A 17,588-nucleotide genomic window follows, 5' to 3' on the forward strand; every position below is an offset into this window, starting at 1 on the left:
CAGGAAAAATATCAAATCCATTTAATTATAAATAACAAATTGAGAACTTTTTATATTGCACTCACTAGAATAAAATGACTGGTGAATTAATAAAACAAAAATAAAAATAAAGCACGGGTACGACAGAGTATATTCGTGTGTATCCGGTGGTGCCGAGGAAAGCTGCTATAGTTGTGGTGGTGGTGGCTGCGGATGCGGATACGGTTGGGCCGCCGGCAGTGTTGGATATTGTTGGTATCCATGTGGTTGATATGGCGTTGGCATATAAATTGGTACTAGACCGTTGCTTGGCCCAGCATTTCCACCTTGTTGAACAGGCACGTAACTCGGGGTCACCTGAACCGGATCCGACGACGCATATGAGTGAGGCGAGACCGGTAGATACATATATGGTTGGGACGTTGTGGTTGATGGTGGTGTAACCGTTGAAAATGTGACTTGTTCCGTAAGAAACCTATACGTGAAGCTCACGACACCCTTTTTCCCATAAGGACCCGTCAAAGCGTGTGTCTCCAACTTCATACCGTTACCTTCACCGTTTTTTAACGGAGTGGGTAGATTCGAAGCTAATAGCTGTTGAATAGGAAGTCTTACGAATCCAATCTCCTTGTCACCAAGAAAAGGCCTGTGGCTCATCATTTCCACGAGGAGGATCAAACGCCCTTCTTGAGCTAACTTTTCGTCGAGAGAAAACTTAACCCTATGGTTCAACTTTGGGTTTGTATCGGCCGCGAAGTCGACAGGGGTGTTGATCCTGTCCTTCACCTTCCTGTCCTTGAGGATAGCAACGGATGCGTATACATCCATCACCGAAAAGGCGTTGACATCTCTGATGTCCTTGGCGTGTTTGATCACGACCTCTAAAACCATTTTTGTTGTGCCCGTTTGAATTCGAGGCGAATATACAACCAGCTGACGACCCGGATCCGGGTTTGGATAAACGGGTTGACCAATCGATGGGGAATGATCTTGAGGCTCTGGATGGTATGGACCCTCAACCGGTGCTGGTTTAAACCGGTACAAGAGGCTCAACCTTGCGTTGGCACATCCTCCATCTGTGAGTTTGATAGGGCAAGTCAACGACTTCATTTTATTGACGTTACCGTTTGCAAACGGTGGAAGCGGGTTTGTGGTGAAAAGCTCCTGAACGGAGACGTTGACTTCTCCTAGATATAGGTCATCCCTCCCTTCGAGCCAGTAGCTAAACAGCTCGACCTTGAGGGTCAATAGGCCTTCACGGGCTGCTTCTTCGTTGAACAAAAACTTGATGGTGTGATTCCATGTCGGATTGAAACAACCGTCGTAGTCAATGGGTGTTTTGGCCGCTTGTGTCTTTTCAGTAGTTTCGCCGTTAATTGAAACTACGGCGTATACGTCCATCTTGTCTTCGGCATCAACATGGCTTAGTTCACTGGCTGATACAATTTTAAGCTCAAGTGTTGGGTTCTCTATGGCTCTTTGCAACTGGAAGGAAGCCATATTTAGAAAGTCTTGTCTTGTACTCTCTTCGAAAATGTAAAATAAGAAAAAAGATATATATATACACAAGTTTGCGTGAGGACATTTCTAATTATATTGTTACAAAAGTTACAGAAGGGTAATGTAACATGGGTGCCATAACTAGAGTCAACGGTAGTTATGTATACTTCAAATTATAGAAAAATAACAAACCGTCCATGTAGTAGTACATACCAGTATTATCACGCAGAAAATTTCGCCGCATGTACGAACAAGAGTTTGTTTTGGGTAAGAGGTAAAAAAAACCAACTCACTCCCACCACTTACTAAAATGTTATAATAAAGCTATTTTTGCAACAGAGCTCAACAAAGGTGTCAAAAACATAGATGTGTTACCAAAATATATATATCTCAAATTTGTTCATATTGAAGCCGATAGAAAATTACTACGGACAAACTATATGGAAGTTTATCACAGTGATAAAAGATATTGAACACTAAAATAAATTGGTTTTGAGTTTTAAGTTTTGACTCTGATTATAGATTACTAAAATTAAAACAATACAATACAATATCTTTGTTTTGTAAAATGATAGGTAATCAGATTGTTAACCACTTAAACCATTAATTCGTATTTAAGAAATCTATAGTTCAACATAAAACTAAAAGTTTGTATTATATATCTGTATTTGGCAAACATGAAAAGTACATGTATATATTTTAAGATAAATTTTTTTATATTTAATAAATGGTGGTCTTTTTTATCAATCATATATCAAGTGATGGTCAAATCGTACTGGTATTTAAACAATTTCAAAGAAATATAGTAAACATGTATATGTTGAGTGGCGTCCCACTAGCACAATCTTCTCTATTTGTCACACTAGTGGTGTCCCACTAGCACAATGCATAAGGCTTGGTACTTTGGATATTCTATATAAGAAACGAGAACTACTTTATTTTTCTTGACAGGATATTCGTTATTGAATGATGCAGAAGAATGAAAAAGTTTTACGTTACAAGGACCTTGAATTAGAAAATAATTATTGTAACTTAAAAATCAAGCTGAAAGACATTAGTTGAACCATTAAATTTGATGGTGTGTTGTCGCGTGACGGTCTTGAGTAGAAGGGATGTGGCGTAAGAAACCACATTTGGCGGAGGGTACTTGCGAGCTTTGGGTCGTCTTGACGAAAAGAGGAAGATCGGTTCTAAATAACTGATTGTGCAGTGTACGTCCCACTTGTTAGTAGCACTGCCTTTTATTACGCTCTGCCTAAAGTACATCATGATTCATGATGATTGGTTCAAAGGTCTGCCATTGTGTGTAAATATACTCTTCTTCATCAGCTCCATTCGATATCACAAAAGATAATAGCATAACCTTGAAGATCATGGATAAGTCATTTCTCTACTCTTTCTCTTCCGTCCTATATATTAGTAGATTTCTATTAATTATGATTGATTTTTTTGTGGTGGTGATGTTTTGATCAGGAGTTGTTTATCGCTTAATAGAACAAAGAGCAATCAGGGGAAAACCAAAAACGCAAGAGAGAGGAGAGAGAAGTGAAACTCTCTCTTTAGTCTCTCCCTTCTCCCATCGTAAACTTCAGGTCACCGCCGCTTTAACTGCTCGTTCAGGTGGCCGACGGCACCTTTCGCCGTCGGTCTCCCTCCTCTGTCTACCGGTTCCTTTTCATCGCCTTCACCCTCTGCTATCTTCTCCTTTTCTCTCCTCCTTGCTTGATGTGTCTGGGTCCGATGAAATCTTCTTCGCCGGATTTAACTGAAATCAAAGGGTCTTTGCTTTCTCTGGACCATCAGCGAGGCGAGAAGGGTCTGCGATGGCCTTGGGGGCCCTGGATCTACTGTTAGTCGCCGATTGCGCTCGGATCTGGGTCAGATCCGAGATCCGAGATCCGCCAGAAGCTTCGACGTGTCGCGACCGTCCACGCCTCTGCTCCGCCGTCTCGCCCCAGTCGATCTATTCTTGCGGTTAGTTTCTAGGGTTTTCGTAGAGCTCCTCCTCTCTCTGAGTGAAAGGTGGTTGTGAGGCGCACCACCGAGGACCTCTGTTCCTTAGCTCAAAAGGCGGCTTCCATGGTGTTCCTCAGCGAAGGGTTGTCTCCTCTTCCCCGCTCTCATCGTCTTCAAAAGGGTCTTGAGGACTACCCTCGACGTCGACGTCTCTTGCGGATAGGGTGATGCTTTCCTTCGCCTTCAGGTCACCTGCTTCAAGGAGTTTTGTGCTCCTTCCGTGCTTCATGTCCCATTCCAAAGCTCCCGGTCGATTGCTGTTTTGTAACCTTGCTGTCTTCGCTGCATCTTCTGTGTCGCGCAGCGGAATGAGGCCATAACGACCGACTGCGCTTGACCGCGTTCTTCATCTTCAGCGGTGTAGTAAGCAGGTTTATATTCTAGTGAACTTCTGCGTTAGCTTGGGCTTGATTTGTTGGCGTCCTCCTCCTGCGGAGCTCCGGGGCGTGAGCCAGGCGCTTCCGTCGATGCCTGCTAGGAGCCACTTCGGTGAGGCTCGATCAATCTCGCCTTCAGGTTATTCTCTTGTTCTCTGTTTTGTTACAGATGAACAAGAAGCGCTTTGGTATGGGAACCCAAAATGTTGTCTTTTGTGCTATAATATTGTATTAGCTTCGCGTAAACCATTGTATGGGTTGCATGATGTTAATTCTGTAGGTTCTTTGGGGTTTTTTTAAACTTTTTGCAACCCCTTAAACCTGATTGGCTGAAAAGCATATCTTGGTTTCATTAACTTGTAACCGGATCTTCATTATCTTTTTAATGATATTTACCATTTAGCAAAAAAAAAAGAGCAATCAGGGGTTAATGATGTGGTAGGTCGACTGAAACCTCCTTTTTGTTATTCAATGGTACTTTTCATTCTTTCAACACACCATTCTGTTATTCATATTTTGCTCTTTTTGATCTGCCAGAAGAGACTTAATTTCAAGGTTAAATTATTTTATAGGTCTCTTGGTTATGAGTTTTACAGAACTAAATAGCTTAATTACGTTAAGAAACAGATACAAAACAACTAAACAAGATTTACAATCTGAGTCAGATTGATATGCTTATTAATCAGCTTAACCATCTAGACTAATAATTTTATTATTTCCTAGTTGTTTAGTTTGCTCATTCAACAAACAAATATATAAAATGGAAATTGTATATTTATTGGCTAATAAATTTTTTTTTGTCACTAACGAAGTAATGACACAGCTGAAACAAGAAGATCAGCTTTCGCCAACCTCTCTTCATTCTTCCTATACTGCGGCGGCCCTTCGTATCCATATCCAGTCGGTGGCGGCGGCTGTGACATGTAAGGATACGGCCCATAACCATGCTGACTCGGTGGAGGAGCCCACGACGTTGGTCCCTGTTGGTGAACCGGACCGTAAATAACGTCTGTCCCATTGAACCGGTACGAGAAAGTCAAAGAACCTTTCATTCTCTCAGAAGGAGTTCTCACCTGATACGTCACAAACTTCATTCCATGGCCATTACTGTTATCGTTAGTTGACGGCAAGAGGTAAACCAACGGGATCTCTACCTTACCAATATCTTTATCGCCTAGGACTCGACCGGAGAACAATCCCACGACGAGTGTTAAACGGCCTTCTCTGGCTAATCTCTCATTGACGGAAAACTTGAAGGCGTGATTCCAGTTAGGGTTAGATCCACCGTGGCGATCTACCGCGGTTTTCACTTTCTGTATCTTTTTGTCGCCCAAAAGGGTTACGACCGCGTAAACGTTCATCTTTGTGATGTGATTGACATACTCAAGGTCACTTGCTGAGTTGATATTAAGCTCTAAGGTTAGATCCGTCATGGCTGCCACGGGAACGCAATGTAACGTAAAGATAAGTTTATAAACGTTATCAGAAAGAAGAGAAAATAAAAATATGCTAAATTATAAACATAGGTGTAGAGGAAATTTTACCCAAAAAATAGATGTGGAGGAAAGCTTTGATGTTCTTTCGAAGCTTTCATGAGAGTTCAATTTATAGAAACGTTTGTACTGAGATTTTCGTTAGGTGATATGAAACGTGTTTGAGCGGACGTTAAAATAAATGAAACGCGTAGACTTTTAAGGAAGAAGAGGAATAATTAGTGGAACGGGAAAATAATTTGTTTCTGTATTGCTGAAGTATAAAATCCAAAGCATTTATGAAATTAAATTAAAATAGATTTGGATGCATCATGCATATACCTATGCACTTGCATTCATACCCAAAAATGTATATAAGAGCATATGATTAATACGGATCTTAGTGTAATATAAGAAACGTTTCTTACCTTTTAACCAAAAAAAACTAAAAAATATTTTTTAAATAAAGAATATAAAAGATATTTCTTAGTTTTTCTTAATTAAAAGACAAGAAATATTTCTTATATTACACTAAGAATTTCACCTTAAAATATCCGCATTAATCATGCTCACCTTTATTTGCAAACTCTATCTCATTTAGCTCTTTTTCTGGTTGGGTACTATTGCTCCTTCTTTTGCTGAATTAAATGGTAGGATGTGTTAACATACATCAAGAATTTTTTTTCGTTTGATATTTAGCAAAGATGTGAATTGTGAATCACTAATGATTTAGATGTACGGCCTTATATAGAATTTAACAGATAAACATAAAACACCAAATTTACATAAAATTTGAAATTATAGTTTTTAAAAAGAAGAGAAATCCAAGTAAGATGACAAAGTTTCTAGAGTCAGCCGAGTCGTATTCGTATGACTTAAAACGATAACTAAAGCACAAAACCTCACACTATAAAACTAGTTATAAAGTGTCCATCAAGTTTCTAGAGTCGGCCGCAATCGTATTTAGTATGACGAATCTGATCACGCCCAAACAACAGCACCAACAACACAATAAACATGAGCCTGATGACCATTGACTGGGTCTGTAGCGACCGTCCCGTCAAATACGTCTGCGTCGAAAGCCCGACTAGTCTCATCCTACGTTCATTCACATACTCATCGATAGCTTCTTCAATGCTTTTCACCGAACAATCCTTTAACAAGTCTCCATGGTCCGGACCCATTTTCCTAGCTAGACATCTAGCGAGAACAACCGCATCCTCTAGCGCAGCCGAGCCGCCTTGTCCGAGGAATGGACCCATCACGTGCATTGCATCGCCAGCAACAGTCACGGTCCCACGTCTAAATTTCCCGAACATGATTTCCCACGGGGAACGGTACCTTAAGTGTGTCAACGTTAATGACTCCACATCGCATATTTTCACCATTTCTTTCCAGTCTTCAGATAACTCATCGACCCATTTTAGAGTCACATTTGCGATCGATTTTTGATCCTTACCGTTGTGTTGACTGTCTTGCATATGCACTACAAACCAAAAGACTTGGTTGGCGTTCAAAGGAAGTCTTCCGACTAAGACGTTGCCTGTCTTCATCCTTAGAAGCTCATGTGGAAATCCGTGGCCGTTTGGGTAATTAGTGAACCCTCTCACCGCACGACAGGCAAACGCCTTTTTCGGGCCTAACCGCAGATAATCACTGACGACAGAATTCGCACCATCGCATCCAATCAAGACCTATGAGAGAAGCAAACATGTCGCTAAGTTTATCATTAAACCCACAATCTTAAGTTCTTAACTATCTGAAGCAAACTTTTTTGTTGTTGTAAACTTAAAATTAAACTTCAAATTCAAAACGGAAGGTTCTAGTTCAGTTTGGCATTCGCATTTTCAAAAGTTTTTAATGATAAAAGGTACTATAAAGGAATTTATAGTTCAAAAATGTAATATTTCGAAAATAAAGATGATACGTTACCTTGGCTTTGATCGTATTTCCATTGGATAAGCAAACGATCGGAAACGACGTAGTTTCGTCCTCTTCAATCGAAACAATTTGGGAATTGAACCGGATGGTTCCATCAGGGAGAGCATCCGCTAAGGCCTCAACCAGATCGTTCCTTCTAATACAACGAGCTTCGTCTCTGTTTGATTGCAATTAGTAAAAGTTTAAAATCAATAACAATTTTTCAACAACTCTATATTTACTTTTACTATGTATATAATTGAATTAACAACATACTTGATGTTTAAAACGAATGCTCGTTTTTTCTTCCCATCCTCAATCAACATGGTCCGTGCTCTGTTCACCACATCCAAGAATTTATTATACAAGTTCTAAAGCAAAGCTATGATCACTAATAATTAATTAGCAAAGCAAAAGAAAAAAAAAGAATTAAAGTAGAGAAATCTTACTTGTGAATAAGATTAGACGTGAGTCGAAGACGATCAGAGACGCCAAGCTGATCAAGAGCTCTCCAACCATTAGTAAGAGTTCCAATTCCAGCTCCTTCCGACCTCACTTTCTCGGCTCTCTCCAACACAACACTCTTTATTCCTTTCCTGTATTTACAAACTTTATTATATACACACACAACAAATAAAAGTACATATGGGACAGTTAATTTTCAGAACAACAAACCTATGAAGAGCAAGCGAAGTGGCGAGACCAGCGATTCCGCCGCCGACAATAACTATTCCGATTTCTTCCATTTTTGTTTCAGTTTTTAGATCTGGAGTTTACTTTGAGTACTTATTATAACTTGTCTGAATTAATGTGTATCTATAGTGAGTTGTTTATATAGTACTACTAAATGAGAGAGAAGCAGCGAAGACTTTTCGTTAAAACAATTAATTACTTGGGAGACAATCAAGTCACGCTCGATTGTCTTTGGCAAGTCAAACATGTGCTACTTTTATGCAAGTTAGTTGACGTTGACGCAAGCGATGACGCCACCTACATTAAATCATCTCTTTGATATTTACAAAGTAGACTACTTGTGCATAAATATATATTGGTCTACTTGTTGTTTAGTGAATGTGATTCAATAGCTCTACTTCTGCATAAAATAAATAAATAAATGTAGAACAACACACAAATTGCATAAAAAGCATTCCACCGATGGAGTTTATTATTCTTGATCCACATATACTCAAACGGATCTAGTCTTGTGCAGAGGACGAGCCAGCTTCCATGGCAGCACTTTTGTTTATGCTCTGATTATGACCAAGGAGACGCACGACTTCCGACTGCTTATCCAAGATTCTTCTGACAATAGCAGCGCGATGGACATCCTTACCAACTCGAGCCTCACAAGAGTCCTCGTACTCTATGTAGAAAACTGCATTGTAGTCTCCAAGTCCCTGGTTACTTTCAGTAGCCACTTTCAGAATCTTCAAATTGGCCAGACTGAGTCTGGAAACGTCAAAGCTCTTATTGGTTGTAGCAACTGCAAGTTTCAAGTACAAACTCCAGTCATTGTCTTCAAGCTCTGAATCCTTGAGCTGAAAATTAAAAAGAAGATAGAATATCACTAATTAATAGTTGCTCCTATCATAGTATTTGAAGTACTTTTGGTGTTTTGATTTTTTTTTTTTTTTGTCATCTGTTAGAATATATTGGATGTTACTTCAAGGTTTCTCTTTACATAAAAGTTACGTAATGCTAACAAAGGCATAAACTACCTATGGGAATACAACAATCTCCCCTACAAGAAACGCTCCACAAGACATTTACTATACCCCATCCAAAAAATACCTCCAAAAACCTACCCAAGCACCTAAGCAGAGGATGACACTTCCTCATTTTCAAAACCTAGAAGCCACGCCGGAGGTCCTGCTGCCACATATGACTGTGTCTGTCCTCCTTTGGTTACCCCTTTAGAAATGAGGAGAGCTCCTCTGTTGTTTACTCTATCTTCCTTCACCAATCTCCACTATTCAAGACCACACAATTTACCCAAAATAAGCCCTATCTCTCCTTTGAAGTTAGGCCAGGCTTCAGGTCTAAGAACCATTTGAGTTATGTCGCCATCGTCTAAGGCAAATATCACCTTGTTTTGGTGATAAGATATGATAGTTTCCACTGACCAAACCAAGACTTGGTGTTTTGATTGTTTAGCTATTTAGATATTTAATTTTGATTATTTGTATATATTTTCAAGTATTTTGGATAACTTCATAATATCTTATATATTCTGGTTATTTTTTAGATATTTAATCTAAAATAACTAATATATATATATATATATATTATATATATATATATATATATGATTCAGATCTATTTTGAAACCTGAATATTTCGGTTCGCTTCGGATTCGACTCTAGTTTTCTATATACTAAAATTTTGAACCAGTTTAGGTTTGGGTTTGGTACATTTTTTGAATCAGATTCAATTATATTCTTTGGGATCATGTTTTTTTGTCCAGCCCTAATTGTGGATTATTTAAAAATCGTTGTTTATTGATCAGTAAAGAATGAGATCACAAAGTGTGAACAAAGAGAAAAATAAGTCGGCATTCGTCGAAGTTTGCCAAAAAAATACAAGTTGGCGAGAAAGGTAAGTCATAAGTAAAATCCTAATTTCTAATTGTGTCTTTGTGTGTGTGTTTAAGTCTCTCTTTCCTTGTTACCTTTGTCTTCCTTTTATACATGAGCCTCGTCTTCTTCTTGCCCTATGTCAGTCAAGCTTAGTGGGTCGAGTCATCGGGTGATCTATGAAGCCGAACTGGTGTGCGAAGCTTGTGGCATTTGAATCATAGTAACAAGTTGTTGAGCCGATCTAGCGAGCCATATTACATTGGATTGATGTAATTTATCTCCTACAACAAATTTTTTTCAGTTCACTTGTGAGTGACGCAGTCGATTCCAGTGAATTTGTAAAAATTGGTCTACAGAATGAAAAAATCGGTCGAAGTTTACGGTCTTGTGAATCTGCTTTGGAGTGAACGTGGTTTGAATAGATTATCTTAAGGTTTCCAAAAAACTTTATTCGGGTGAACGGTGAATTTCTTTTATAATTCAGGGGTTAAATTAGTAATACCTGTTTCAAAAGGACCAAATTCGAAATTATAAAAACTCATCGGCCCTAAAACCCTACAAAGAGGAACTCAAATCTCAGACAAAACAGAGCGCTGCTTCCTTGTCCTAAACCACCTTTCTCTCCAAAAAAAAATGAGGCCTTTAGACGAGAACGAGACGACCGTCGTCTTCGAGAAGATCTTCAAATTCGTGGGCAACAACCTCAAGAACATCGTCGAGAACCCCTCCCACGAAGGACCCGAATCAGAGCCCGGCCGCTACTGCTTCCGCCTCCAGAAGAACAGAGTCTACTACGCGAGCGAGTCCCTCGTGAAGCGAGCCACGAACATCTCCCGCAAAAACCTGGTCTCCCTCGGGACCTGCATCGGGAAGTACACCCACGCGGGGAGCTTCCACCTGACGATCATGTCGCTCAACCTCTTGGCGGCGAACGCGAAGCACAAGGTGTGGCTGAAACCCACCTCGGAGATGTCGTTTCTCTACGGGAACCACGTGTTGAAAGGAGGGCTAGGGAGGATTACTGATAGCATTGTCCCCGGAGATGGGGTTGTCGTGTTCTCCATGTCTGATGTTCCGTTGGGATTTGGGATTGCGGCGAAGAGTACGCAGGATTGTCGGAAGTTGGATCCGAATGGTATCGTTGTGCTTCATCAGGCTGATATTGGAGAGTATTTGAGGGATGAAGACGAGCTTTGAAAATGGTTGAAAGGTTTTTGTCTTTTCGAGGAGGATCTTAGCTTTGGTTCTGCTTTGTTGTTTTAATTTTCTTTTTTGGAGGTTTTGAGATATGTAACTGTTGCAAAAGTTGTGGTGGATTTATGAAAGTCTCGTTTTTTATGAATCTGTTTGTGGGTGTTTTGTGGATCTGTAAGGTGGAAACAGCTTGACTTGCTTTAGATTTTGAAACTTTATGAATTAACTAGTCACAGATGTTTTGTATTAGCCAAATTTATCCTGAAATCTTATTGAGACAGATTGCATAAACTTGTCCATGGAGAATTGTAGCGTGTCTTTTGACTTTCGATTAAAAGAATTGTAGACGCTGAAAAAATTTCGAGCTTTCATCTGCTAAATTATACAGCACAAAGAAAGTTGTAGCAATGGGGATTTGTTCAAAACTTAAAAGATAGCTTCAGAAAATATTAGACTCGTCAATGTTTTGACTTGCACTGAACTTTGTATGGTTCAATACATAATTTGATATTAGTTATCACCAAGCCCGTCTAGCTCAGTTGGTAGAGCGCAAGGCTCTTAACCTTGTGGTCGTGGGTTCGAGCCCCACGGTGGGCGTCATCTTTTTTTGTTTCTTTTCTTTCAACTTATGTTTCATTCTTGCTTTCTTTCCTCCTTCGGGTTGCTTCATCTTCTTAACACATCACAGGGAGACTCGGCTGTCTATTCAGAACTATTATGTTTTCATAATATCTATTAAAATATGTGCTTACATAGTTTCTACTTACCATGCCCTGATATGTTTCCTTTTACAGTTTACTCCTAAGACAATTTTTACCGGAAGTATATAGTTGTATACCGGAAAAGTTTTGCGACAAGGCTGTGTGTTCAAGTGATCATGCAGTCGATGATCCTTATATGTTAATTGTTGTGTCTTTAATCATGGATGGTTATCATCCTTGCATGGATATTTTCAGTAGCCTTCTTGGTAGCTCTTGCCTTCACACGGCCCTGGATTTTTTCATCACCTGTGCCGTATCCATGGATGGCAATTGGATTGTTTGTGTCACCTGCAATTTTGGGGGCATATAAGTGGTCAGTATCTTGGCCCTTTTATTTAAACCAGCAACCCAAAGTTCCAACGAAATGTAACTCTCACCAAGACTAGGAGATAATTTGGCTAAGCTGGAGCCTGAAAGATGGCTGTTAAAAGCTTGTTTTATACAGTGGTTTTGTTCTTCTGGCCTTGGGAACGTATTATATTATAAACTTGGATCAACTTACCTTGCTCTGGTATGGCCCCACAAACTTGAAACTCTAGTTATCAGCCTGGCTGTACCAATTTTGGTTTCGTCCGGTTAACAGGCGCAATGATCGGCATGCTCACTAGATTTGACACGTAAACTGAGTGATAGGCACTATACTGTGAGATGCTTGATACATATGTAAATAATAGTATAAATAGGTGACGAGTCTTTGTGATCTTTAAGTGTTGAGTGTTTAGGAGATATTACGGAATCTTTAAAACAAATCCCTAACTGCTTTTTGTTATCTTTGGTTATCGATTCACCTAAACTGGTTCTTCTTGTTCTTACTTCCTCTCAGAGTTAAAGAAAGTCCCACTTTATGTTGTACTGCTACTCTTGACATGCAGTTACTGCGTTTTAGTTTAACTCTAATGATACAACGGTCTGTAGCAGATCGATATGTCCCTCCACTTCGAAATCATAAGCTTTTAACAATGATCAAAGCTAACCGTGACTACAACGGATCTAATTAACAATACTTAGGTCAAACTTAATTTGCAAACTCTTCGTTTACAAACTACAATGATTTGTTCTATCCAAAAAGTGTAAGACAGAGACGAATTATTTTGTCAACCGATAAAGTTGATTATTCCTTTTTTATATTCTTGTCATTTTATTTTATTAGATTGGTTTAAAATATATATTTAGGTTTTAATAGTTGAGTGTTAAGCCAATTTCAGCTTTAAATACTCTTTTTTTTTTTATATATATGACGTTTTAGGATTGTGCACATAGATTAAGAAATATTTAATTTCTAAACAAAAACATCATTAATTGTTTATCTAACCATAATTTAACCAATAATAAAATAAAAACTATAATATTATTGGTCATCTATCATTAATTAGTAATACATTTTACATAGAAAATTGAAAACGTCAAATAATTTGAAACAAAAAAATTCCTCTAAAACGTCATATATAAAAAAACGGGGAGTATACATTTACATTATTGGGTTGGTAGCATATTCAAGCAAGTAAATCTATAAATGCGTCATGTATTGTGTGTCAGGTTTTAATAAAATCAAAATTTGAAAAGTCTAAGAAAAGAAATCTATACTGTTTGACATAAGGTAAAGTTGATTATTCCTTCTTATTTTCTTATCATTTGATTTTATTTCATTATTTTCAAATATTTCTCCAGGTTTTGATAGTTAAGTGTTAACCATTTACAGCTTTAAATATACGTTTTATTTTTTATTTATCAGCTGGTGGCATAACCGATGGTCATCTCTTATCCTCCAAGATTATTAAAATCAAAAATTGAAAAGTCAAAAAAAGAAGAAGAAGAAATCCATAGTGTTTGACATAAGGTATTAGAACGCGTTAAAACATCATTAATCAAACTTTTTTAAAATAAAACTTGCTTGTATTTGTGCTAACAGTCAAGTGGCATAAACCGTAAATACTCTCAAATCCTAGTGGCATTTTCCACTGTCTTTTCTCTTTAAAACCATTTCTTTCTCTCTTTCTTATTACATAAAACTTTTGAACCAGACAAAGAAAAGAAGCTTAAAGAGAGACACAGAGAGAAAAGAATGAGAGGACTCTCGATCATCGCGATTCTCACCGTCCTCTGCCTATTCTCCGCCGCACACTCCCAGTCCGTCGATTTCGCCGCCGATTTCATGCCGTTCGAGACAGAATGCACTGGTTCCATCGCCGAGTGCTCGACGGCGACGGCGGAGTTCGAGATGGACTCTGAGATAAACAGGCGCATCTTAGCTACGACGAGGTACATTAGCTACGGTGCGCTGAGGAGAAACACAGTTCCATGCTCACGCCGCGGCGCATCTTACTACAATTGCCGACGTGGAGCTCAGGCCAACCCTTACTCTCGTGGCTGTAGCGCCATCACTCGTTGCAGGCGATGATCTCTCTCTCTCTCTCCTTTCTCTGTATCTCAAATTCTTTTGTTTTTAATTATATACAATTTTCAGATCTCTCTTTTTTGTTGTTTCCTGGTGGTTACTTATGTTTATAATTCCATTGCAATACAATTTCGTAAAGTCAATTTATCAGTTGTCGATGATGATTACATGTGTGAGTTTGATTTATGACCAGATAGAGAATATGGAACTATGAACTATCTGTGCAGAACATTTCTGAGTAGTTTATCAAAATTATAATAATTAAATAGGTAGTTTAATAATGTGCATGTATGTTTTACTGCATGTGCTGAAGAAATAACAGATGTTCATCATATGGGGAATATATGTACTATTAAAATTATAGTTGTTCATATGGAGAAAAGCTATGACGGGGTGAAATCAAATTTGATTTACAGGAATATTTTCTTATAATTTTATGTGAAAATGAATAATTGTTTTTCTCAAAAAAAAAAAAAGAATAATTGTGTAGAAGAGAGAGAGGGGCAATAATTAGGATTGGTTGGGAGCCAACTAAACAAAAGGGGCAGCTTCACATGCAACACACTTTCGGCAGAACCCCACACGTTGGCGTATTTATTACGCGTTTTTGCCTCCTGTATTCTTCTTTCATTTATAATGTGAATTCATCATCTTTTAGAACTTAACATTATTTAAATTACTTCTATGTTTAAAAAACTACTATTATTATAGCTCTTTTTCGAATGTAATTTTGTTCAAAGATAAGAAGAATTCGTTAATTTTCAAGGGTTTGAAAAGAAAAATAGTATAAGATATAATACTCATTTACTCCCATAATTAGAGGAAGACTGATTTAGAAGAAGAAAAAGCAGCATTCAAATATGAATACAGTACAGCAAAGATTTAAAAAAAAAAAACACAACAAATTAAAGACACTTTTAATTAAATGCATGATTAATTATTTGATGTTCCTCGGGCCCTCAATCGTTTTGCCCCGTTTACATAGACATTGAAGAGGGGTATTAATATTATGACGAAATATTTTGAAAAAAATGGGTTTGGAGTTTGGACCGCATACTCTTATTACCTCATGACAGGCATACACCAGCTCATCACCAGATGCTATTGATAAATCGATAATGATAGATTGATAGCGTAATCAAAATGACATTTGCATTTGTATATTTTCTCAAATGAAATTTCCAATTTTAATATAAGTTTTTGTTTTTAAATATGATTCACTTCTGTATTTATTCTCTCAGTCTCGTCCGTCCACTCGAAGGCAACAACTTGTTTTTATATAATTGTACAAGTCGTAATATGGTTACATTCGGTCTAATCATGGCACCGATATTGTGTGTGTTCCTAAGAGAGATTCAAAACGAAGAAAACTAAAATTGGAACCTAACCAAGTATACCCCTTGGTTTAGCCATCATGCATTAGACTTTCCAGTTATCTCAAAAGCAACATCGAAGGCAAATCATAAGTGCAACATAATGCAATGTACCACCACATCATCGATCTATTTAATGAACTCAACAAGCTATTCATGTCTTTTGAAACAGAAAATTTTAAAAAGTAGTAGTCCTGCACTTAATAAATTTCACGGAGTTGCAGACACAAGCAGAAAGATCATGGACCTTAGTTTTTTTTTCAAGTGGAACTAACTAGCCGGTGTTTTGGGTTCATCGCCTGATTTGGAGGCAGGAGTTGGAGTGCCTTCAACTCCCATCTCGGCTCTTAGATCATTGATGCTTTGCTCCAGCTCATTGATTCTGCCTCCCATGTCATCGAGTGAAATCATCAAAGTCAAGGAAATTACGGTTTAAACCAACACAAATTGCTGATAAAAGATTCAGTGATTCGAGTTCCTACAGATTCCGAACTTATATCAGTGATCATGGTAGTAAAGGTGATTCGGTGTAGGACTCACACCAACTTAACAAGAGAGAGCTTAACATAGAGCCATGTGGACATCTAGAATCTCAATAAATACTTTAATCTAATCTGGCAGTAGATAATTGTATTAGTATCCGTTAATGGCAGAAATAAACTAATACTAGTGATCAAGATTTCCTCCACCCTCTAGGAGGGAGGGAAACATTTTCAAATTATTCCAAAGGAAGAAACATTAAATATATGAATGATAGAAAAAGGATATTCTTTGTGATGATGGAGTCGGACATTGTCTGAAACCTGCTTTGCTGAAACACACAACAATGAAACCAAACTTGAAATCAGAATCTACCTATTGAAGCTGTGATTACAAGACCTAAAGAAGTGAGGATTAAAAAAGCCTACCATCTGCTGCAGGAGATTTTGGACCTGCATATGAATAAATTAAAGGAATCAGTAACAAAAACAAGTGGTAAACAGAGAGAGAATGGGAACAAAATCTACTCACAAAAGCAGTCATATCAGCAGTGCTCTGCTTAGTATCCTCAGAATCATGCCCATCCTGTAAGCATCAAACAAAGAATCAAGTGTAAATATATATATATATAAAACTCCACATTAGTGTATTACATGCATCAGGTAAGGAGAAGGATGAAGCTTAATGATAATGAACAAACCATCGACGAACCAACATTTCACGAAACAAACTCGATACATGGAGATTCCTAAGCAAGACTACTCAACAAAGGAAAGCTTATACTGGTTGGATCATCCATCAGATCTCCAACTTTCATTCTCAATTACACAAATCGAAGATTTCAACGCTACGTTTAAGCTAAGAACAAAAGTTTCGATGACAGAAACAGGAAATCGATTCGAGAATCATGCTAAACTGTCACGCAGGAAACTCTCTACCTACAACCCCTCAATCTATCATCACGAAATCTCAATCGATAGATCTGACGAGCCCGAGCCTAAGCCTAAGGTTTCGTGAATGAAAACACATAAACTCGATCGAAATCAAGCAAATGAACGCATCGTGTGTACCATTTTTAGGGTTGCTCGGATGACGGAGAACTATGGCGAAGCGATGAGACGACGGAGATGAGCGACGGAAATGGGACAATTTTTTCCTTTTTATTAACCAAAACCTGCTGTATATCTTAAATGTCCAAACTACCCCTCTACTTCAGTGGTGTGTTACTGAATATTTAAATTTCGAATCTATACCCAACGTTTTGGTATTGAGATAAAAAGCCAAAGTTTTCTGAGTTGAAGATTTTTTTTTTGTCAACATTTCGAATCTATACCCAACATCTTAAAATTCGCAATTCGGTTTAACACACAACCGATTCAAATCAAATCTGTACCGAATGATTGATGTTGTATACTCCACAGGATGGAACCAGGAGACAAGTATATTGAATCAGTTAAGCTTTATATAGTGTGGTAAAACTTTAGGGACTTTAACTCGATATGCCCCTGTGTCTCTTGGAAAATTCTAAATTCTCCAAGAGACACA

General features: G+C 38.1%; 7 protein-coding genes, 1 long non-coding RNA gene and 1 other non-coding gene across 9 annotated transcripts; 4 read left to right on the forward strand and 5 right to left on the reverse strand.

Annotated features, from left to right (window-relative positions):
- On the reverse strand, nt 1-4,284 carry LOC117133022 (protein SRC2). The gene has a single exon (XM_033288884.1). The coding sequence runs from the start codon at nt 1,477-1,479 to the stop codon at nt 166-168; it is 1,314 nt and encodes a 437-aa protein (XP_033144775.1). The 5' UTR covers nt 1,480-4,284; the 3' UTR covers nt 1-165.
- A 391-nt stretch (nt 4,285-4,675) lies between these two features.
- On the reverse strand, nt 4,676-5,305 carry LOC103860797 (protein SRC2). Its single transcript, XM_033287387.1, has one exon. It carries the CDS (start codon nt 5,303-5,305, stop codon nt 4,676-4,678), a length of 630 nt encoding a protein of 209 aa, XP_033143278.1.
- Nucleotides 5,306-6,069: 764 nt separating this feature from the next.
- On the reverse strand, nt 6,070-8,861 carry LOC103860798 (monooxygenase 1). Its single transcript, XM_009138464.3, has 5 exons — nt 7,940-8,861; nt 7,714-7,860; nt 7,541-7,600; nt 7,277-7,442; nt 6,070-7,038 (listed from the first exon to the last, which is right to left on the reverse strand). The coding sequence occupies exons 1-5, from the start codon at nt 8,008-8,010 to the stop codon at nt 6,286-6,288; spliced, it is 1,197 nt and encodes a 398-aa protein (XP_009136712.1). The 5' UTR covers nt 8,011-8,861; the 3' UTR covers nt 6,070-6,285.
- On the reverse strand, nt 8,461-9,103 carry LOC103861145 (UPF0725 protein At4g11700). The gene is made up of 2 exons (XM_033287388.1): nt 9,056-9,103; nt 8,461-8,802 (listed from the first exon to the last, which is right to left on the reverse strand). Exons 1-2 carry the CDS (start codon nt 9,101-9,103, stop codon nt 8,461-8,463), a joined length of 390 nt encoding a protein of 129 aa, XP_033143279.1.
- A 786-nt stretch (nt 9,104-9,889) lies between these two features.
- LOC103860799 (60S ribosome subunit biogenesis protein NIP7 homolog) lies at nt 9,890-11,237 on the forward strand. The gene has a single exon (XM_009138465.3). It carries the CDS (start codon nt 10,474-10,476, stop codon nt 11,035-11,037), a length of 564 nt encoding a protein of 187 aa, XP_009136713.1. The 5' UTR covers nt 9,890-10,473; the 3' UTR covers nt 11,038-11,237.
- Nucleotides 11,238-11,558: 321 nt separating this feature from the next.
- TRNAK-CUU lies at nt 11,559-11,631 on the forward strand. The gene has a single exon. It is a non-coding gene; the product is annotated as a tRNA-Lys (tRNA).
- A 2,154-nt stretch (nt 11,632-13,785) lies between these two features.
- Nucleotides 13,786-14,357, forward strand: LOC103860800 (protein RALF-like 33). The gene has a single exon (XM_009138466.3). It carries the CDS (start codon nt 13,858-13,860, stop codon nt 14,191-14,193), a length of 336 nt encoding a protein of 111 aa, XP_009136714.1. The 5' UTR covers nt 13,786-13,857; the 3' UTR covers nt 14,194-14,357.
- A 1,209-nt stretch (nt 14,358-15,566) lies between these two features.
- LOC103860804 (heat shock factor-binding protein) lies at nt 15,567-17,358 on the reverse strand. The gene is made up of 5 exons (XM_009138470.3): nt 17,114-17,358; nt 16,575-16,628; nt 16,472-16,495; nt 16,332-16,374; nt 15,567-15,964 (listed from the first exon to the last, which is right to left on the reverse strand). Exons 1-5 carry the CDS (start codon nt 17,114-17,116, stop codon nt 15,834-15,836), a joined length of 255 nt encoding a protein of 84 aa, XP_009136718.1. The 5' UTR covers nt 17,117-17,358; the 3' UTR covers nt 15,567-15,833.
- On the forward strand, nt 15,845-16,319 carry LOC117133031. Its single transcript, XR_004456865.1, has 2 exons — nt 15,845-16,073; nt 16,118-16,319. It is a non-coding gene; the product is annotated as an uncharacterized LOC117133031 (long non-coding RNA).
- Nucleotides 17,359-17,588: the final 230 nt, after the last annotated feature.

The sequence above is a fragment of the Brassica rapa genome, chromosome A03 (assembly GCF_000309985.2).
Source record: "Brassica rapa cultivar Chiifu-401-42 chromosome A03, CAAS_Brap_v3.01, whole genome shotgun sequence".
Taxonomy (NCBI): Eukaryota; Viridiplantae; Streptophyta; class Magnoliopsida; order Brassicales; family Brassicaceae; genus Brassica; species Brassica rapa.